This window comes from Tiliqua scincoides, chromosome 2 (genome assembly GCF_035046505.1).
Source record: "Tiliqua scincoides isolate rTilSci1 chromosome 2, rTilSci1.hap2, whole genome shotgun sequence".
NCBI classification, from domain to species: domain Eukaryota; kingdom Metazoa; phylum Chordata; class Lepidosauria; order Squamata; family Scincidae; genus Tiliqua; species Tiliqua scincoides.
The window spans coordinates 253,827,186-253,850,628 of NC_089822.1; the positions used below are offsets into that span (position 1 = coordinate 253,827,186).

At 42.0% G+C, this 23,443-nt stretch overlaps 1 protein-coding gene across 1 annotated transcript; it reads right to left on the bottom strand.

Moving 5' to 3' along the window:
• Positions 1-272: 272 nt before the first annotated feature.
• Positions 273-23,443, bottom strand: POU5F1 (POU class 5 homeobox 1). The gene is made up of 6 exons (XM_066613461.1): positions 22,841-23,443; positions 4,814-4,925; positions 3,595-3,725; positions 2,165-2,329; positions 455-563; positions 273-403 (listed from the first exon to the last, which is right to left on the bottom strand). Exons 1-6 carry the CDS (start codon positions 23,441-23,443, stop codon positions 273-275), a joined length of 1,251 nt encoding a protein of 416 aa, XP_066469558.1.

The following is a 23,443-nucleotide window of genomic DNA, read 5'->3' on the forward strand; positions in this document are numbered from 1 at the left end:
TTCCTGGAGACACTGATGGTTGTAGGACATGGGAATTTATTTTAAAGCACTGTGGATTCTAGAAGCAACTTATACCAAGGAAGTGTAATGAGAATCAATATAGAACCATGATTACAGTAGAAACTATATCCCTGATTTTTTTGAAAAAGGAGACAAAGCTAGCCTCTCCTCTTTCTAAAGCGTCTCCCAGTTAAAAATTTAAGAAGCAGAAAGTGGCCAGAAGATGCCCAACAAATTTAAAAGTAGAAGGGAGAGGCTTGCCACTGAACTCTTCAGCTTGAATGCATTGGATGGCCCATGACTGCGGGGTTGGATGTGGGAGAGACAAAAGGATCCCCTTCATGGAACTGGGGGAGGTAGAGAGCAGTAAAGGCAGCGGTGTTGTATCCTTGAGGTGGTGGGGCTAGCTGGTGGTGGGCAGGACTGAGACCAGGCGGCGGAGCCTGGAGTGAGCCATGAGGAAAGGGTGGTGGTAGAGGAGGGCTGTCATACTCATCCCGAGAGCTGGCTCCTAAGTTGCGCTTGCCCTTCTGGCGACGGTTGCAGAACCAGACACGAACAACCTGCAAGGGTGGGAAACAAGGCAGAAGACATATGTTACTGCCACAGCAGGTCCTCCCATCACAGCACATGTGTGTACCAATATTCCATGCTATGCCTTCCTCCCCATCTGGCAGTTCGCCCTCTTGAGATCTGCATGCTCTACCATGGAACATTGCACTAGAGCAGGGGTCTCAACTTTTCGGCCAAAGGGCCGCATCAAATATCTGGCATGGTGTCGAGGGTTGGGGAAAAAAATTAAATATGAAATTTAAATAAACACATTAGAGATGGAACTTAGATGAATGAATGAATGAATGAATGGGCTCAAATGTCCAGGATTTCTCCAAGCATTAACACAGCCCAAGAAATAAAGCACACACACTTAAATGGACCCCTATTTCCCCATCCCACAAGCACAACTCTGGTTGTGTTTGGTCAACTAGGCCAGAGGCTCTCAGGGGATCAGAGGCCGGCCGTGGGCTGGATAGAGGAACTCTGCGGGCCGCATCTGGCCCCCGGGCCGGGATTTGGAGACCCCTGCACTAGAGGCAGCATATCAGAGGTATGAGTCACTCATACTTTTTGTACTCTCCGCATCTTGTGAATGTCAATGGATTGTCTCAGTTCACATCTGAGAAACGAGGTATAATTTGTGCTTGTCATTTGATAGCTAAATAATTTGAGAAAAAGAACAGTATGGTATACACTGACAGGCAGCCACTCTCAAGGATTTCCAAGGGTCTTTTCCCAGCCCTACCTGGAGATACCGGAGATTGAATAGGGTTGAAAGAGATTGAAACATGCTGACTCCATAGCATGTGGACTCCATAGCACAGCTCTGCCACTAAACTATGACCCTTCCCCAATCAGTCAACATTTGCTTAATTTTTCAAAAATATTGTTTCATGTCAGCTGCTTTGAATGTCTGTCCAACAGAAAGGCAGGATATAAACACATTTTTAAGTGTGAGACTAAGGAGTCAGTAACTTTCCTATAAGAAAAGAACAAACATTCACTACTTGTTCATGGATGGGGGAAGGTGATTAAAGAGAGGACAGGATAGAAATTTCTAAAAATGCAAGCATGGAGAGTGATGAAAGAAAAAGTTCCCACCTTCCAAATTCCATAGCTCAGGCTTAACACATAAATTTGACTTGCAGCAGACTCAAGTCAGTAACTGCACAGTCCCTAATTTAACTGAGGTTAGGCATGACAGCTACATGGACCTTTTGAGTACAGATACTTAAGATACTCAATATGTTAAATGACAACCTTTGGTCTGATCCTGCTAGTGGTCCTATACACAAGTCACAAAATAGTTTAAAATCAAAAGCATACATTCAGTGTTCAGCACTAAGAAATGAGACACAACAGTTTACCACTTGCAAAGTAGGAATCTGGTCATCTGTAGTCATTTGACCACATTTAATACAGTACGTAAAAAGGAACTGTGACTCTAATTGCGAAAGCTTATTTTCTATAAGCAGCGCACTGTGCCACAATTAAACCCATCTGACAGTTTCAAGATCTGCTCCTTCCGACAGTGGAAGCCTTTTTTTTTTTTCCAGGAGCAATGAGGTGGTGGGACCTTGGGGAGATGGAGCAAGATGGGGCCACTCACATCCTTCTCCAGACTGAGGTCATCAGCAATCTGCGAGATCACCTGCAGGTTGGGTTTGGGGCAGCGCAGGAAGTAAGACTCAAGTGTGCCCCGCACATTGGTCTCAATGCTGGTACGTTTGCGTTTCCGAGCCTGGATCATGGCTGACTCCATGGAGCACAACTGCTGGACAGAGGAGGAGAGCTGTATTCAATGAGGCTGCTTGGTGACCACAAGTACCACACACACACAGCGGTGAGAGCCTTCCATTCTCTCCCCCTGGCCTCTCTCACAGCAGCCAGAAGGAGGCATCACAGACCAGATCTTCTGAATGCATTCTGAGCCACTTCAAGAAGTGACCCCAAAAGGCTATTTCTTCTCTTCTATTGATCTGGCCATTTTACTATCTAATTCACTATACCACCCTGATCCACACCCATAAACCTTCCTCTCTACCTCTGATGCCTTCATACCCCTCCCTCCATCACCACCCCTATCTCCTTCAATTACAAAACTGAAACTGTGCCAGTTGTTCATTTTAACTACTTAGAGAGCACTATCAATGTGCCTGGTGCTTGACAACAAAAGAGAAGATCAGTCCTTGCCAGAAGGCTCACAATCAAAAACATACAAAGGGAAGAGAAAAGTGGAGGGAACAAAAGATGCAGAGGGGGATGGTGCAAGGGGAGATGGGGAAGATTATGCAATTATGGAAGGTAAGCATACACGTGCAGTAAGAAAGCAGATTACTGGGGGTGATGTCAAAGCTTCACAGAATAAGGTTTTTTTTGTTTTTGGAGGTGGAATTTGAAGGAAGCAAGAGTGAGAATTTTCTCCACTCATCACCCATATTCTTCCTCCCCACAACTCTCTACCTTCTTAAGTACTTTCCTTCTTCCCCCCCCCCAGTAATTTATCTAACCTGTGCATGTGCCCCCACAATCCTATTCCTTCTCAACTCCCATTACCATTCCCCACCTTCCATCACATCAGCAATAATCTTTCTCTTCAGGCTGCTTTGCTACTGCATTCAGTTCCCTCTTCCCTCAAAAAAAAAAAAAAAACCTCTTGACTGTTCCCCATTCTCTACATATTAGCTAATCTTGCTTCTATTTTTCCATCCTCCCTTACTGTTTGTCTTTGCTCTTGGTCAATCCTCCATGGTATAGTTAATTTTAAGTTCTATGGGAGACAGAGCCATAGCTTAGTCATAGAGCACATGCTTTACATGGAGATGGTCCCAGGTTCATTCCGTGGCATCTCCAGGTGGAAAAGATCCTTTAGATCAGCGATTTTCAACCTTTTTTACGTCACGGCACACTGACACTAAAATTGTCAAGGCACACCATCGGTTTTTTGACAATTGACAAGACATACTGCCCTGACAGTATGACAGTATGACACCCTCAGTCACTAAGACATGCCACCCTTTCCCACCTTGGTTAACTTACCTCCTGCAAGTTCTCATTATTGTCGGCCTCCTCTAGCCAGCGCTGCAAGAGTGGCTTCAGTTTGCACATGTTCTTGAAGCTAAGTTGCAAGGCCTCGAAGCGGCAGATGGTGGTCTGGCTGAACATCTTGCCTTGAACAGGGGAGAAACACGTGGGGAAAGTCAGACCAGAACCTGGGAGAGAACACTGGAGGGGTACAGCAGGTGGAATCCACCCCTCCAGCGTTAAAATCCATTGAATACTTTCAACTTGGCAACTCACCAAATCAGTGGTTCTCACACATTTAGCATCGGGACCCACTTTTTAGAAAAAGAATCTTGTTGGGACCCACCAGAAGTGATGTCATGACCGGAAGTGACATCATTGAGCGGGGAAATTTTTAACAATCCTAGGCTGCAATCCTACCTACACTTGCCCAGGAGTAAGTCCTATTTACTATCATTGTTAAAAGCATATACATAGTAGTCTGTTAAAAGTACAGGTCTGTAACATTTCCCCAAATGCAGTTACATGCTATGGTAGCATCAAATCTAATATATTAAAAATAAAATATTGAAATGAATGGGGACCCACCTGAAATAAGCTCGCGACCCACCTAGTGGGTCCCAACCCACAGAGAAACTGCACTAAATGACATGAGGAAGACTGGACACATTAAGTTTAATCTGTCTGATTGATTCAATGGATTTTAAGAGTATTTTAAAGCATAATCCTGTGCATCTCGATTCAACTCGGCCGAGTTCATTGGGACTTACTCCCAGGTACATTTCAGCCTTAATCAACTACAAAGATGCTTGCTCAAAGATGATCTCTCCAATATATAGTCAGCTCTTTGTTGGAACCTCACATACTAAACTAATTCAATTTAGGTCAATTTGCTGGAGAATTCTCTCCCCACCCCAAAGAAAGAATTGTTTGCACTTACAGAGGTGGCTGTTCACACATTAACAGAGAGGAGAGGGATCAGGATCCCTTTATCTCCACTTCTTATATGAAGGACAGCAAAGATTAAATAGATCAAGTCTTTGGGACTACAGAGAGATTTGATCCATGAGCAACAGAGCACAGGAGACAAGGCCTACAGTATATTCCACCAGACCCCTCCATTTTAAAAAGTTTTCCTCTACTCCACCACCATATTTCTGGAAAAGGAGAATAAGTTCATTGCAGTGTCAAGCAGCTTTCAAGCTCCCTCACTCAACACCCTTCTGATACCCACCATAGAGGACACCCAGGGCCAGTCCCACATCTGCCTGAGTGAAGCCCAGGGTGATTCTTTTGTGCTTCAGCTCCTTGGCAAATTGTTCTAGTTCTGCACTGGTAGGAACATCCTAGGGAAAATCAAGGGGAAAGATGGGTTCATGTTAAAATTCAGTTTCTCTGCTCCAACCTGTAGAGGATAAAGGAAACCATGTACCACCCTTTCCCCCAAAAAACAGCAATTACAGCTCTTTGTCCCAACATAGAGGTCATAAAACCCCACTATTTCCTCCACCATCATCCCACCCAACTTCCAGGGTTGCCAACCATTCACATTTTACAATCCTAGGCATTTCTACTCAGAAGTAAGCCCCACTGATTTTAATGGGACTGACTTCCAAGTAAGTGTGTATAAGGCTGCAGCCTAAGACAATGTTGGGTGTGCTAACAGCTAAAAAACCAGTCAACTGCAGACTGACAGGCTTAGCCCATGATTTGCCATTGATTCTGCCCAAGGGCCAGTGGTTTTTTTCAAATTAAAAGGCAGGACACTAACCAGGAGAGCTCCAGCACTCCCATCTCTCTGCCCCAAGCTACTTCAGTTCCTAATGCTAACTATTTCCAAAAGACTTAATAGGGACGGGTTCCAGTACAGCAATATCTTACACTTAACAAAACATAAATAACTTATCACACACATGAATGCATGTGAAACTGAAATAAAAGAAAAACATACATAAGAACGTTGATGAATGTTGTGAAAGTTTGGATGAAAGCGAAAAACAGGCAGATGAAATTTGGAATGTGGTTATAATTGAAAACGGTTGAAAGAGCAAAGCGATGAAAGTCAAGTAGATGAAAGTCAAGGTATTGCTGTAACTATGACTGCCAAGTCAGAGCTGTTGGAGTATATAGATTATTTCCCTTTCGGACTGAATCCAGAGTTAGCAGGCAGTAATTTCACCCTGATATAACAGTGTTCCTTCTAATAGCAAGAGCCGCTTCACACATTTCAAAATCTGTCCAGATGTGCATTTAGGCCATGACAGGTAACAATCATGCACATGGGCTCACTCTGTATGTATATCCTCTTGAAAGCCACCACTTGCTTACAGCATATATTCACTTGAATGATTGCACTTCAAGCACCTGGGCACACATAACAGCCACAGATTACAATCTGCATGCTGGTTTTTTAACCTAGTTACATTTCTGGTTTGTTAATCTGCAAATACATTTCTTAATTCGAGCACAAGGCAGCCTAAATTTAAGTCTCCCCACTTCCTGGGAATATGCCACCCTTAATGGATTGTGACTGTGGCACAGTGGTAGAGCACGTTCAGAAGGTCCCAGGTGTTAAAGATGCAATGGTGCGTTGGGCAAAAAATTTTGGATACAGTATATCGATGGATGACTGGAATCAAATTTGGAATACAAATATTAAGATAACTAAAGCAGTGTCTTTTAAAGAGAATTTATATAAAATGTTTTATAGATGGTATTTAACACCAGAGAAATTAGCAAAAATGTACTCTGGGTTATCAAATAAGTGTTGGAAATGTAATGAGGTAGAAGGAACTTTTTATCATATGTGGTGGACTTGCGGAAAAGCAAAGAAATACTGGAAAATGATACATAAAGTGTTGCAAGAGATATTGCATTGTGTATTACCATTCAAACCAGAAATATTCCTCCTAAATGTGACATCAGAAATTAAAGACCAATCTAAGAAACACCTGTATTGTTACAGCGGCAAGAATATTGTTTGCGCAAAAATGGAAATCTATAGATGTGCCAACTAAAGAAAATTTAATAGATAAAATTTATGAAGTAGCAGAAATGGAAGTTTTAACAGAAAGAATGAAAGAGAGAGATTTAGATAGAGTAAGAAAATATTGGAAGCTTTTTTATGATTGGGTAGACAAATTTATTTAGACAAGATTGAGTGTTTCGTAAAAGTCAATTTTTTATATTGATAAATATGATAGCCTTTGTACTGATGATGATTATCTTTTTTTTAATTAATTGAATGATGTATGTTGGAATCTGGCGCCAAACCTTATGTGTAACCTGTGTTGTACCCACCCAAAGTTAAACCTATTTCCTTTCCTGCATCTGTAATAAATAAATAAATAAATAAATAAATAAATAAATAAATAAATAAATAAAACAGAAGGTCCCAGTTGGCAGCTCCAGGTAGGACAGAGAAAGGTTCTTGCCTGAAACCCTGGAGAGCCACTGACAGTCAGCATCAGTAGCACTGAGCCAGATGGACCAATGGCATGATTTGGTATAAGGCAACTTCCTGCATACCCTAACACAGGAACATGTTCCTATGTGCTATGCTAACTAGGCAAAGAGGAACTTCAAATGAAGCTGGTCTTATATTTTGGGGGGGGGGGGGAGTAACTGTCCACCCAAGTGGAGTATGTTTTCTAAGGGCCATTTACTAGTTTTTCTTCATATTTTTCTGTTGTGAGTCTTTTTGGGACGGGATCATTTCATTCTTTGATTATCTCTGTAAACCGCTTTTTTTTTGTTGAAAAGCAGTATCTAAATGCTATCATCAACAACACACATCCATGTAGAGGTTTTTTGCATGGTGTCAAACAGAACCAAGTGATTGAAGCTGGCAATGCACACTTAATTCAAAAGATTCATTGACGGTGATGCCAAGATCTTCCACATGTTAGTTTTGAAGCCATTTTGCTTCTGGTAGATTACTGAAGCTGGAAATGTTCCATATTCTCCATGTTTTCATGGATAAGGCAATATAAATGAGAAGCCGCCTTCGTTGAATAATTAAATCCTCCTACCTGCTCTGATTCTTCAGTTTCTCTAATGAGGCATATACCAACAGAGGTTATACCAATATTTACGTTTCATCTAAGAATTAATGTTAGTGTCTTAAAATGCCTGGGTTTTAACAGCATGATCCATTGCATGTTTACTCAGAAGCAAATTCAACTACTAGACTATTGGAATTTACACCCAGGCATGTGCATTCAGGACTGCAACCAAAAGACCTTTAAATGGCTGATAACCGAGACATTTGATCCAAAGAAGCAACTGAGCAAAAAAGCTCAAAGTCTTTGAATTCTGGAAACAACTGGAAGAACCCCAGTCCAACAGTCCTCACTGCCCCTCTGGAATCTTGGCTCCTGCACCCATCTGTCCTATTCCATTGGATCTCCCCTTTGTCTGGAACAGTCAGGCAAATACACAATCCCCAATCTGTCTCTGTAACATTGCCCACAAGGCAATGTAAGGAAAGGAAATTAGCGCTGGCTGCAGATCCAATTCTCTTTTTCTTTAGCAGGGCTGTTTCAGTCTAGCCTTGGGCAAGGCAATCAGCAAAGAACAAATGGGTTGTTACTCAACTCCCTGGAACCAAGGAATGGCTTGAGCATGACTGCCTGAGGGCACATCAGAGCTAGTAATAATTTTCCCAAGGTTGGGAAGGTGTACCTGAACCCCTCCCCAACAAAGGAGAGGACTCAGAAGCCCATTTCTCAATCTCACATTCTTCAAATGCACTGTGGTAGTGGGGGGAATGTTTGAATTTCCTGTTTTTGGGGGGGGGGGGAAATATCTGTGCTCAGGAGTAGCATAAGAATTGTTTGCATGGACACTCATCTAGTCTAGCTGGCAGTAACCAACAGGATACCCTGGGAGATTTATAATAGTAATTACAGCCACTGCTCCCACATGCCCTCAGCATTTGGTATTCTGCCTGTGAACATGAAGGTTCTACTTAGTTATCATGGCTTATAGTGACTGGTTCTTTAATATTTAACCTCCGCAAACAGAGGCCCCCTTCAAAGTGACAGCTCTTGTATTCAGTGGGGGAGAGTAACTGAGTAACCCCAGTGTAGTGTTTTTCTAGTGGTTATTTTCAGATACCTTCCTTGTATCTGGAACCATAGTCTCATTCCTTTTGCTTTGTCAACTACTTAGGGAATATTAAGTGGGACATTAAATATTTAGTTTCTAATAATAATAATAATAATAATAATAATAATAATAATAATAAACTTTATTTTTATCCCGCCCTTCTCCCCAAAGGGACCCAGGGCGGCTCAAATACTTAAGAGCCCGTCTCAGCTCACAGTGGAGGCTATTTACAACAATTACTAAAATCCAAATCAAATCTCTGGATCTGTCCAATTCTTTTTTAAAAGCTATATAAACCATTGCCATTGTGTGGCAAAGAATCCCACAGGAGAATCTGGATTTTTCTTGGCAGGGAAAAACATGCATTTAGAACTGTGTTTGTTGAAGAGAAACCCCTGTATTATTTTAAACAACAACATTTATCATATATTGGTAGAGACTGGGGAGGAGATATTCTTAGAACCAGGAAGTCCTATGTAGCAACAGGCACAGAATGATGCAGCATGGTGGCTTAATTTTTCATGAGACACAAGCATGCCTCAGAATACTGCTCCAAGTTCAATTCAGGGCATGTCTGCATGAATGTGCACTTGTCTGTGTTACAGACAAGGACACGAAAAATCACAGCAGCAGAGCAGTAAAATCATTTCATCTGGTGCTACATCATCATGGGACCCTCCTATGCCACACTTATTTCTTGCTTCTGTGAGCACTTCCCTTCATATCAATTGCTAGCTGTCTTGGAACCAAAAGGGCCAGTGAAGGCATCTGGTGGACCCAGAGGCATCTGGTGGACCACTGTGAGATACAGGAAGTAGGACTAGATGGGCCCTTGACCTGCTCCAGCAAAGCTCTTCTTGTGATCTAATGCCACTGGCTTGCTGTGCAGCACTGGCCAAACTCTTCTCTTTCAAACATGATAATCTGAACATATGCCTCATACAGTACAAGTGTTTCTCAACATTTGTCCCCTGCCATATGATTTCACATGGTCCACCTGTTGGAAGTACTGCCGGAAGCAACTGGCGATGATATCATCACCAGTTACATTTCAATTGGGAGGCCAGAGGCCATGAAACAAATACCAACAAGAGACTCAGAGTGGGCAGGAGAGCTTTTTCAACTGTGGGAAAAGTGCATGGTGGCGCTCTGCCTGCCAAGCCCAGGCTCCTGCTACTGCTTGCTACATTGGAGGTCTCGCTGCCAGGTGGCAGGGGTCTGGGGTTCTGTGCGTACGTACCACCAAATGCCATCTCAAGTACCAGTGGTTGAGAAATGCTGGCTGACCCCAAATATCAGAGCACCGGTCCATTAGGTCAGTGTTGCTCAATGTTTGCCCTCTGCTGTACCACTTCACATGGTCCACCTATTCGAAGAACCACCAGAAGTAACTAGCGATGGTGTCATTGCCAGTTACTTCTGGGTTGGGGGGCCAGACGCAACATGACACAAACACCAGTAAGAGGCTCAGGGTGGGTGGGATGGCTTTTTCAAGCACAGAAAAGCATGTTTTGGAGCTCTGCTGAGCTAAGTCTCCTACTGTTGTTTGTTGTGTCACATTTCTGGTCTTGCTGCCAGGAAGCAGGTGTCCTGTGAATACCACCAGACATCACCTCAAGTACCACTGGTGGTACTTGGGTGCCCTTCAGGGAAGAAAGGCGGAATACAAATCTAATAAATAAATAAATACCACTGGTTGAGAAACACTGATCTACATCTAGATCTATGGCTGCTCTCCAGGGTTTCAGATAGAGCTGGAAAAGACCCCTATCTGAAGAGAACAGGGATTAATTTGGGCACATTCTGCAAGCTCTGTGTCTGAACTATGGCTCCCTCTGCGGAGTGTATGACTGACTTTGGGTGCTGCTTAGAGTTTCACGAAGGGCAAGAGACACACACTTCTTTGTGACAGCAAGAGTGAAAATTTCACTTACCGCTTTGTCGTCAGGTGTAGAAGTTCCCGATGGGGAGGAGACAGCCTGTGCACAGGGAGGCTGGGGCTAAAGAAAGATACAACAGTTAACTCAATGAGCATTATGAAGAGGCCTAGACAACAGGAAGAACATTCCCCCCTCCCATTGGAATACAGTTTCCAAAGTTAACTCAAACCATACACTAGTGGTTTTCAAGCTGAGTTCCAGGAAACCCTGCGGTCCTCAGCAAGGTTCATAGTAATGGTGAACAAGCGTTCATGAAACTACCTTGCCATCCTGAGCCTTCTCCTGCCACATTCAGCCACAGGGCTGGGAGAAACCTAGGGTATATGCACGCGCACACTGAACACATGAAACAGTGAAACCCACCAGGATTAGCTAATGCCCTTTGTGAATTGAAAACAAATTCCAGAACATACAGGAGTTCTGTGGCAGTTGCCCAGGGGACAACTCAGCAGGCAAATCCACCTAGGACGAGCTCCCTCAAAGAAGTAAAAAAACAAAACAAAAAAACCATCCTGCTTCACACCACTGGTTGGCTACTGAAAGTTAAAAAAAAAGACCTTCATTGAAGACTTAATGGTCATCAACCTGTCATGGGATGAAGAGGAAACTGCTGCAATTGATGGAGAGTGCTTACTGCTCAATCCAAATGTGTGCAAGGATCTAAGTAAGTAAGTCTTCTGCTATTATGTGGAATTGGAAGAGACTTTCCAAACTTCCAAAGGAAGAGGAGAACACAGTGCTGCTCAAAATGTGCATTCGCCACCATGTCCCATTTACATCAGGAGGCGTGGAGTGGGAGTGCAGGAGGATTAAAGCATCTGAGCACACCTTCTCAGTGATGTTTTAGTACTTTTCCATTTTTATTTGCACTATACATTTTCATTTAAGCACCACAGTGTGAATATTTTAACAAATGGTTACTATTTTAATAATTTTTTTTTTAATGAAGATGCAAATGTTTTAGCACAAATTAAAAGACTGGCAAAACAGGGTTGATAAAATGGCACAGATCAGAAAGGCAGAGTATTTTTTAAATTTGCACAAAGACTTTCAGAAATGCACTATTGTACAAATATTTTAACTTTTTCAGTCTATTGCAAATAAGTAAGATCAGTTAAATGTGCTAAAATGGTGCTCGCTAGGAAACACATTAGTGAAGGTGCCCCAAAACAGACATGCATGTGTCCCCCTCCCCTGTGCCTCTTCAAAAAAGACTGAAGAGGATTTATTAAGGTAATTATGCTGGCAAAGATTGCACTGCTGATCTGTTCTAACACCCCCACACCAGCAGAACCTTTTCTTTCTAAAAAGAGACAGATGAACTGGAAAACTCAGAACAACGATTCAGTGGCAACAAGCAGATGTCATGTGAAAAGCGTGTGGTTGGTCTGTGGAACTCCTTGCCACAGGATGTAGTGATGGCATCTGGCCTGGATGCCTTTAAAGGGGATTGGACAGGTTTCTGGAGGAAAAATTCATTACGGGTTACAAGCCATGATGTGTATGTGCAACCTCCTGATTTTAGAAATGGGCTATGTCAGAATGCCAGATGCAAGGGAGGGCACCAGAATGAGGTTATCTGGTGAGCTCCCTGGGGCATTTGGTGGGCCGCTGTGAGATACAGGAAGCTGGACTAGATGGGCCTATGGCCTGATCCAGTGGGGCTGTTCTTATGAGAAGGGTAAAAGGTAAGAGGACCAGGTTGATGGAGGAGATCTGGTCATACATATAGCTGCTAGTCCTGATATACTTCTAAGAAAATATAAATAGACATTAGGGTGAAAAAGAAATTCCTACTGCAAAGGTTAATTTATCAGTTAATTTATCAGTGAGATACAGGAAGCTGGACTAGATGGGCCTATGGCCTGATCCAGTGCGGCTGTTCTTATGTTCTTTTTTTTTTTATATTTTATTTTATTTAAGATATGGGTATAGGAAAAATCAGGAATACACATGTTAAAGGTGATACAAAGGGGAAAACACTAGGGAATCGCAGAACTGTAGATAATACTATTTTGTTTCTATAATCTTCATCACTTAAATAGTTCACACTCATATCTAACCACTCATATAACGGGTTCCATAATTGCTGCATTCTCTCCATCCCGCCATCACTCAGTCTTTCAGTCAAAACATCCATTTCAATAATTTCATACAATTTCTTGATCCACATCTCTATAGTGGGAATTTCTGAATTCTTCCACATCCTAGCATAAATTAATCTTGCTGCAATAATTACATATAGCAAAATATGTCTGAAATCATTATTGTAGCTTTCAAGGAAAATATTCAATAAAAACAATTCTGGTTCGAAGGTATAACACAATTAAAAATAGTTTGGATATTTCTATGTATTTTTCCCCAAAATTCTTTTGCCTTAGGGCAAAGCCACCACATGTGATAGAAAAATCCTTTCGCCTCCTTACATTTCCAACATTTGTTGCACATACCGGGATACATTTTTGCCAATCTGGAGACAGATACCATCTATAAAAAATTTTTATAGATATTTTCTTTCATTGTTACTGCTTTAGTTATCCTCATATTTCTTTTCCAAAGTTGTTCCCAGTTATTCATTGTTATATTATGTCCAATATTCTTTGCCCACATGATCATCACCTCTTTTACCGATTCATCTTCCATTTTCATGCTTAACAAATATTGGTACATCCTCTTAATATAATGTTCCTTATTTGATAAAAATATTTTATCAAATTCCGTCTCCTCTGGGTAAATTCCTTCTTTTTTTATCTTTCAACCATCTTGTTTTAATTTGTAGTTCCATCAGCCAATCCAGTTTAATCCCTTTCTCCAACAATTCTTCTTTTGAGTAGAGATCTGCTTTATCATCTAATAAGTCATCATATCTCTTATTTTGTGAATCCTGTAACCACACTGGCTTTGTATTGATTTCTAGTGGTTTAACCCATCTCGGAATTTTCTCATAAATTTTATACCTTATTTGTTCCCAAGCAAATAACAGTGCCCTTCTTATCAGATGTTGTTTAAGATAGCTATGGTACTTGGCTTTGCCATAAATCATAAAGGCATGAGGACCAATCTGCAGATCATGCAATTCTAATTTTAACTCTCTAGATTTTTCTGCTTCTGCCCAATCCTTTATCCAATTCATTGCTGCTGCGTAATAATAAATTTCCCAATTAGGCATTCCAAGGCCGGCTCATTCTTTAACACCTTGTAGCAATTTCATGTTTATTCTAGCTTTTTTCCCTTGCCAAATAAAATTAGCCATCACTTTATTCAAATCTTGAAAAAATGCCTTCTTTAATATCACTGGGATTGTCTGGAATAGAAATAATATTCTCCGCAACACGTTTGATTTAATTGTTGCTATTCTCCCCAACAGTGATAAATTTAATCTATTCCATCTTTTTAAATCCTTCTTGATCTCCGTCATTAGCTTTAAATAATTATTTTCCATCAATTCACTGGATTTATCTGTTAAGATAATACCCAGATATTTAACTTCATTTGTAATATTAATACCAAATTCCTGTATTTGCTGTTTCCCTTGTTTTCTAAAATTTTTCACTAATATTTTCGTTTTATCATAATTTATCTTCAGTCCTGCCATTTCTCCATATTCTGTCAAGTTCTCTATCAAATATTTTAAAGACTGCTTTGGATCCTCCAGAATAAAAGTAAGATCATCTGCATACGCCTGAATCTTAAATTCTTCTTTTTGGACCTTCACTCCAACAATTCTTTCATCTCTTCTTACTATATTATTCAATACTTCCAAAGTTAAAATAAATAATAATGGAGATAAAGGACATCCTTGTCTTGTTCCCTGTTGGATTTCTGTCTTTCTTGTTATATCACCATTTATCTTTATTCTTGCAGTCTGTTTAGTATATATTTTCTCTAATATCTTTATAAACTTTGGTCCAAAATTCATCTGGTACATTTGTTGTATCATAAAGTTCCAATTTACTCTGTCAAATGCTTTATGTGCATCTACAAAAATTAATCCTAATTTTTTCTCTGGGTGTGCCTCAAAATATTCTATTATATTAATAATAACTCTCACACTATCTTTTAAATGTCGTTTTGGAAAAAAGCCCGTTCGATCTTGATGTATTATTTGCAGCAGGACTCTCTTTAATCTTCCGGCCAGTATTGATGCAAAAATCTTATAATCCGTGTTCAAAAGAGAAATTGGCCTATAATTTCTAATTTCTTTCTTTTCTGTGTCTTGTTTATGTATTAGCGTAATTAAAGCTTCTTTCCATGAGTCCGGTATATCTCCCGTTTCCCAGATATCATTAGCCAAATTCTTAAACAGTAATTGTATCATCTCTTCAAATATCTTATAATACTCTGCCGGAATTGCATCTGGTCCAGGGGATTTCTGATTTTTCTGTCTTTTGATCGCTTCCGTTAATTCTTGCATGGAAATTTTCTGATCCAAAATTTGTTTCTGTTCTGATGTTAGTTTTAACATGTTATTTTTAATAGGTAATCCTTTTGCAAGTCAGAATCTACATTATGCTTCTTATATAATTGCTGATAGAAGTTTTCTATTATAAGTTTAACTTCTGAAGATTTATACTTCTCAATTCCATTTTCGTCTATCAAACTGCTTATAAAGTTCCTCTGTCATTCTTTTTTCAATCTATGTTCTAGCCATCTTCCAGGTTTATTTGCATTTTTGAAGTAATTCGGTTTAATTAATTTTAATTTTTTCTCCATTTCTTCTGTTTGTATAATTCTGATCTCATGTTGAAGTCTCTGTATTTTAGTGGTTAATTCTTCTCTAGATGGATTCTCTTGGAGCTCCTGCTCTTTCTTCTTCAGTTTTAAGGTTAGTTCTTTGATACGTTGATTATCCCTCCTTTTTTTCCTTGCTGAGAATTTCATCATAATTCCTCTAAAATATGCTTTACTTGTATCCCAGATAATTTGTGGTTTCATTTCTGGATGATTATTTATTTTAAAGAACCAACTCATTTCCTCTTTAGCTAAATTCACAAAGTCCTTATCTTTCATATCAGTAGTATTCAATCTCCAGAGCCCTTTCCTCTGAGCTTTATTAAATTTTAAACTGATTGGATTATGATCCGCGAAGGTGTTTGGTAATATTTCTGCTTCGAATATATCTGTCGTTGCTGTAATCCAACACATATCTATTCTTGACCATACTTTATGTCGTGTTGAATAATAAGTATATTGCCTTTTTCCTGGGTTCTGGGCTGTTCTTATGTTCTTAAATGAATGAGCCAACCACAGCAATTCTATATTACAAGCGGAGTTTGGAATCACCCTTGGATCATCAAATGGTTGTAAGTATCAAGACAAATGTGTACACCACAGCACTAGAGGGCACTTTTGAAAAACCAAATCCTTCACCCCTCCTTACCAATTTCAAGGAATTATGGGATAGTCACAACTTTCCTCTCCAGTCCAGGGACAACGCAGCTGCAGTTAATTCCCTGCTCAAGTGGTAGCAGGGCAAGTCCACAAGTGCTTACTGCCAAACTTACTACTGCTGATTGAAAAGATAGGTGCAAACTTATCCCAAGAGACTTCCCTCACCTGGGAGGATCAATTAAAAAGCATGTTGTATTTTTAGAATACAAGTATTTTCTATGTGATTAAATTTTAAAAACAAGAAATAAAGGACAATTTAGGGTTGCATTGTGTTGTACAGAATTTCTTCTTTCTAAAATAAATTACTTTTTTCTAAGTTGCCTTATTGCAATTCCCGGGGGGGGGAGGTACTGAATTTTTAATGTAAAAAATTGGGTGTAGTCAGGGCTAGCAAAATCAGAGCAGACCCTCTTCAAAGAGAGTTTCAGTGGCCATACCCCCCGCCCCCCACTGCCCACCCCAGGCTTAGTGGGGGCCTCTGGGCAGGTGTTTCAGTGTTAAGAGGGCCCAGGTGCCCGATATCTCTGGGTGGGGGTTGGCTTCTATCACAGATAGAATCTCTTTCGCCTAGCAAGGAATGTGACTCAACATCTTACAAAAAACCCATCATGTGCTTTAAACCTTTTTTTTTTTTTTTAAATACAGGTTTGAAACTCCCTCTACATAGGCCAGTTAAGTAACAATTGCATTTTAGAAGATGGCTGGATTGGAGGGAGAGGAAGGTCCTCAGAACTTCAAGATCACAGGCAGGAGATGTTTCAGCCAGGCAGTGAGGAAGTGCTCAGAGATTAGCTTTGAACCTAGAGGTCCCTGGTTCATATCTAACCTAGTGAGTTCACTAGGTAGCCTTGAGGCAAACAGCTCCATCTCAGCCCCTGTTGCAATACTGTGAGGATAAGTTATTTACTTTCCAGGATGGTTGCAAGGAGAACCTCAAGAAAGTGCATGTGAGGTGCTTTTTAACACTCAAAGCACTACACAGATGTTAGAACTAGAATACCTCCAATATATTTATTTGAACTGGCTCCAAGTTTTGTTTTTTGGAGGGGGAAGAAAGAGGAAGTACCTAGGACTAGTGCCAGATGTGCAGAAATTAAACAGGTGAAGCTTTTCTTAACATAGAGATGAAGGGGCTGGAAAAGCTTCAACTGCTTAATCTCTGAACAGCTCCTGCTGTCAAAGGCACAGGAGCAAGATCAGAAATAGAGTTGGCAACCCTGCTGAAGGCCAATTCAGATTGCAACAGTTGTATCAGAATTTAAATCCCCATGGCCAAAACACTGCACACCAAACACCATACAAAACCTCACAGATGCAGGTAATGCAAAATTCCTGGCTCCTAGTGAAGCACTCATTCTGGGTAGGTATCAATTCCATCGCAAAAGGAAATCCAGGCATAGAAAGAAACTTTCTCACCACCACTTTTTTGCTTCATTCCCCCAACCCAAAAGGGCACCACACATTACACAGACAGCAAAAACAGAGTTCAATCCATGTGTGCTCACACCCAAAAGCTTTGAACAGTGGAAGAAGGTAAAATGTTTGCTGTTTTAGTACTTCAGGAATGAGCGTGAAACCTCTCTCACAGAAGTCTCCTCGTGCATCCAGCACCAACCACAAATGCCTGGGACTGTTCTTCAATCCCAGGGCTCAGTTCTAGGACACCATGGAAGAATGCAACTCAACACTCAACACCCTCACCCACTGTGACCCACAGCCCAATCCAATTCAAATTTTCCAGCACTGGTGCAACCACAATGCAGCCCTGGGGTAAAGGGACAAATGTTCCCATACCTTAAGGAGGCCTCTGTGACTGCATCCCCAACACAGGAAGCAGTGCATACCTCATAGGCACAGCAGCACTGGCACTGGAAAATTGGATAGGATTGGGCCCCCAAGGATCTATTTTTTTATCCTACAGAACCCAGTGCTCTACCTCCATCCTTTCCAGTTGCAAGCATTTATCTTAGATACCAAAATAATGAGAACAGCAGCTGATAAATGGGGAGGGGAGAGAAAAGTTTCTCTCCAATGTGCTAGAGAAAAAAATGGGACCTTGAAGGAGCTGCAAAGATACTTCAGAGAAGAGGATGCTCAGGCTACATTAGCATAATGCATGTTCCTCAAGAAATCCTTTCTATCCTGGATGGCCCAGCCTTGAAAATTGGTGTGCTGACAACTTCTCTTCTGTAGCTAAGCTTGTTTGCCTCCACTTTGCTCCCCATAGCCTTCTTTTGTGCTGAGAAACAGGTGGCTATCCCACAACGCTTTGCATTTGAAAAGGCCACTCTAGCCAACTCTTTGGGATCAAGAGGGCAGAAGTGGCCACTCAGGACCCCAGAGTGATCTGGTTTCTCTGAGAATGCTGGAAGTACACTTGCTGGCTGTCAGCAGTTCAGCACAATCTGATTCAATAGGGAACTTCAACTCAGGAAGGAAAAACCCTGTAGTAGTTGTAGGAACTGGTTTAATGTACACCAGAAACAGGTGTTCTGGGGGTTCAGTGGGGACTGGGGAACAGAGGTTCCCAAGCCCCCACCACTTGGTAACATTTATATGGGTGCTGGGACACTTTTCTCTGCATGGAGGTCATGTTCCCATATGCTCTACTCCTGGAAGGACAGGGCCAGAGCCTCAGCAACCAAGGTGCTACCAGCCTGCTTTGCAAATCCACCAGGCTTAGAAGCTGACATTCCTAGGTTTCCCTGAGCAGGGAAGGGAGGCAAGAGACAGGGCTATCCACAGGGTTGAAAGTGGCACAGTTTGAAATGGAGATGTTCCTCTTATTGCACAAGCTCTTGGGCTATGGATTGGGGGGGAGAGGAGAAACTGTAAGACACCTGCTGGGGGAGGGTTGTCACAAATGCTGAATCTCCAGGTTAGCTGTTGGAAGGTAAACATGAGTTTTCAAGTCTTCGCTCCTATTCTCTCATAAGAGCAGCCCTGCCAACTCAGAACTAAAGTCCATTTACTATAGATCTAGAAGTCGATACTCAATGCTGTGATGGTCATACACCCAATCTACGGAGTCTCACATACTGGAGCAGGAGGCCCACTGCTGAGCACAAGGGGTCCATATGTATGTGGACCAGATGTGTATCATAAGGGAATGTGAACTGTAATGTTCCTGGCATACACATCTCGGGAATAGAATTTGGCCATCCCATGCACCCAAACCAACTTGAAATTTAGCTGGCCAACTCAAAGTCACGCTCTTTCATTTTCTAATCACCAATGAAAACACTGCCAGTTACAATGATTGGTTTTGCACAGCTTGACAAGATGGGAGGATAGTAGAAAGTGTGGGATAGGAATGAGTCACCCAAACGCTTCTCCCAAAGCTTTAGGAACTTTGCAATAGCCTCGCAGACACTAAAGTTTCCAAGAATTAAAATAATCATTTTTAATCCATTTTTTAAAAATATGCAGGTATTTAAGAAAGGCAATCAGAAGTGCACAAGGGAATTTCTGGGCAGGCTTGACCCATCTTTCCCTTCAGGAGCCTAGAAAAAAAAAATCACAGGGTGAATCTAAGAGTCCAGCATTGCTTGCTCCAGCCCCTCTCAGATTAAAGGCTTGAACAAGATGAGAGACTTGAGAGTTATCTATTAAGAGTTCACCAATGGAGGTATATTAGTGGATTCAAGCAGCAGACCTAGATGAAAGCTATTAACTCACCCACACCCCACATTCCAAAGCAAAGAGCCCCTATTCTCAACAATTCTGCCTTCTTGCAGCTTACTCAAAGATTGCTCATGATGATGTAGCCTTGGCAGGTGACCATCTATAAGCATCTCAACCAAGATCGCTTTCAAGATAGGAACCACAGCAGATTTCCAAATTTAAGAGTGATTTACAAGTTAACCCTCACTCCTCCATCCTACCCAACCAGACACATGCAGAGTTAGCTCATCTTTGCCCAGCTCAGCTTTGCTCCCTCTTCACTCTGGTCACTTCTCTGATTTTCAACATAATCTTTTGTTTCTCTTCCATCCCACAACTTGGAAATGTATATCATGTCAGGCTACTGAGCATCTAACTCTGCTCAAGTTCTCCAGGGTTTTTTCCAGCCCAGCATAGGGATTCAACATGGGGACCATGTGCATGCAAAACATATGCTCAGCCACTGATCTATGACCCTCTTCATGCTACTGGATTATCTGCAGAACCTTATATAAAGAATGGGAAATGAGTAGTAGTTAGTTTTCTGAGTTCAAGCCAGTCTGAAAGCTCTGCCTCTTATCCTAACAATCATTTCCTTTTATCTGGACATGTGTGCACCTCAGAGTGATGCAGTGAAAGAGGCACACACATACTGCAAGTTAACAACAAACAACAACAACAAAACACTCTGCATTGCTCTAGGATGCTCTCTTCCTCATGACACCAGATATACCAGGATCAAGCAACATCTAACACAGGTTCCTCTGCTACATATTCATGAGCTATGACTCATTAAAAGAGTTCAGAGTGCGATACCATAGTCTTTCGTATGGTGACTGAAGGTTGCCAATACAATACCTTCCCCTGAGCAGCCGCAGAATGGGATCTTTCCAAGTGTAGCTCCCCATCAGTCCAGGGTGAGAGGCTTGCTTTTGCTCCCCCCTACAACAGAAACACAGCAAGTAAAAGTATAGGACAACACAAAAATAATAGCAAAGAGCTGGAAGTTCAAGAACATTTCCAATTGAGAAAGGCCAAAGGCCTTTTTTCAGTGAGGCCTTTTCAGATTTTTCAGTGAGGGGGATGGGATAACCAAGAATGCACAACATTATGAATGATTTGGGGAAACTGATCAGAAAATGTGTTCCCCCCCCCTTTCTCCTTCATAAACCTCAGGACCACGCAAGGAACATGAGGATTTAGGACTGACATATTTCTTACAACTTAGATCGCTTCAAAACAGGTGCATGTGAATGAATTGATGGAGAACTGACTAGAGCTATTAGACATAATTTCTACAATCTTCACACACTGTACACTTCCGCACACCAGCTGCTGGGAACATATAGCAGGAGAGGAACATAACATTTTCATGCCATGCTAGTAAGTTTCCCAGATGTACCTGGACAGCCACTGCTGGAGAAAGATGCTTAACCTAAATGTATTTTGGCCTGATCCAGCAAGGCTTTCCTATGTGGTAACTATGTATGTATGTAGTCCTGTGTAGTATGTAGTAGTCCTATGTAGTACGTAGTAACATCTGGAAGGAGTGGGAGCAGTCAGAGCCTGTATTTCTAAACAGAAATAAGTGTTGGGACTCACACCCACCTAATAATATCAGTCTTTGATCTGGAAACCCAGAAGGAGGTGGAAAAAGACCATAGCACTGTTCCATCCATAGACCCTACACAGCTATAATCAACAAAATGAAACACAATATTTCTTTACTCAGAGCATTAATCTGTGGAACTCCTTACCACTGGATGTTGTGATGGCACCTGACTTAGATGCCTTTAAAAGGAAATTGGATGATTTCTGGAGGAAAAGTCCTTCACATGTTACAAGCCATGATGGGTATGTGCAATCTCCAGGTTTCAGGGGTAGCCTATCTCTGAATGTCAGATGCAAGGGAGAGGCAACAGGATACAGGTATCTTGTTGAGACTTGAGTGCAATATCAGGCATCTGGTGGGCCATTATGAGTTACAGGAAGCTAGACTAGATGGACCTGTGGTCTGTTCCAGCAAGGCTCTCCTTAATATCCCACTTCAAGGATGAGATATTGCAAGAACTAAACAGAAGGCCAACAATTAGACACTAGAACCTCAAGTTTTGGATCAAAACAATCAGGGTTTAAATCCCTATACAGTTATGAACTTAAGAGAGGGTCTGAGGCTCACTTTCAGCCTCAGTGCATCCCTTTTGATAGGGACACATTGGCCAGCCAAGTTCATAGTGTTGCTGTGAGGCTGAACTGCATGATTAACATAATAAACTTTGCACCCTAACACAGATACTATGTAAAATGAAACCATTCTGATATGATGATAAAGACCAAATATACCCCATGTTATCCTCAGCCTGGCATCTCTCTCCTGTTAGACTGTACATTCTATAGTGCACAGCTCTGTCATTTTTGGCAATGCATTTCTCACAGGGGCAGCACCAGAAAGAGGTACAAGAGTTAAGTGGGAGTGGAAGCACATCATCCCTCCCTGTGCCCTGTTATGGGACCCACCACTGAATCATAAACTGGACAGTCAAATAAGGCTGCAGTCCTAAACATGCTTGAAAATTAACTCCATCAAAAACTTTATTTGGAGAAAATACAGGGTGTCCATAAAAACACTCCCCGATTTCAAACAGGTATAACATGCAACTTTATTGTAATAATCTTTCACAGTTAGTAGCTTCAGATGCAGGATTTCATTCAGTTTCATGTGGTACAGGGTAGCATTAAAGGCACTCAATGGGCGCCCTTCTGGTTGCTCGGCAAACATCAATGCAATAGTCCAGTTCAGTCCAGACGCTCTGCAGCATGTCTAGAGTTATCATGCGAACTGCTTCAGTGATTGAAATTTTCAGCTCCTCCAGGGTTGCAGGTAGTGGTGGTATGTAAACTGTGCTCTTCACGTACCCCCAAAGAAAGAAGTCACAGTTAGGTCCGGTGATCTCGCAGACCACTTGCAGAACACCTGATCATCTTTCTTTGGGGGTAGGTGAAGAGCGCAGTTTACATACCACCACTACCTGCAACCCTGGAGGAGCTAATTTCAATCACTGAAGCAGTTCGCATTTCAATCACTGTAGGCAATTACCACTAGGAATTCACAGAAGATAGACTATCAGTGGCTATTTCATCTTCCACAGTACACTTACCTCATCTCCACTGCCTTCTTCTTCCTTGACTTCTCTAGGTGGCAGCTGCCCACCTGGGCTCCTACTGCCCTCACTCTGGGGACTGCTGTCAGCACTGCTCATCTCCACAAGCTGGCTAACAGGGCTGCTGGAAGACTGGGGCTCATTGCCCGGTGAGGCTGTCTCCCCACCATTGCCAGGGATGCTGCGAGCAACAGTAGAAGGCACAAGGCATCCTCCAGGAATCCAGGGGTGCCCGTTATAGGGCCCTGGCTGTTCAAAGTCTTGCTCCACCTTGATGTCAGACTTTGGGCCTGGACAGGCTTCCCCAGACTGAGGAACCATGTAAGACCCCATCACCACCCCAGGATGGTGACTCCAGGGATCCCCGCCAGCAGGAAAGGAGAACCAGCGAGGAGTCTCCCCACCACCAGGGTGGGACTCCATCATCCCTCCCTGCGGCCCATAGTCAGGCTTGTACCCAAAGCCAGAGGTTGTCCCGCTGAAGGCCTCAGGGAGGAAGCCCCCAGTGGCTTCATGGTGGGGCACAGCAGGGATGTTGTGGAGGCTTTGGACTGGGAATGCATACGAGCGGCCCAGTTCTTGACCCAAATGCCCAGCCAT

Coding starts and splice junctions, on each gene's coding strand:
- POU5F1 (XM_066613461.1), bottom strand. CDS start 23,443: ATGGCTGGGCATTTGGGTCAAGAACTGGGCCGCTCGTATGCATTCCCA. Junction 4,926..22,840: donor AAGAAGGCAGTGGAGATGAG/GTAAGTGTACTG, acceptor GATTTTCCCTAG/GATGTTCCTACCAGTGCAGA. Junction 564..2,164: donor ACCTCAGTCTGGAGAAGGAT/GTGAGTGGCCCC, acceptor CCACCCTTGCAG/GTTGTTCGTGTCTGGTTCTG.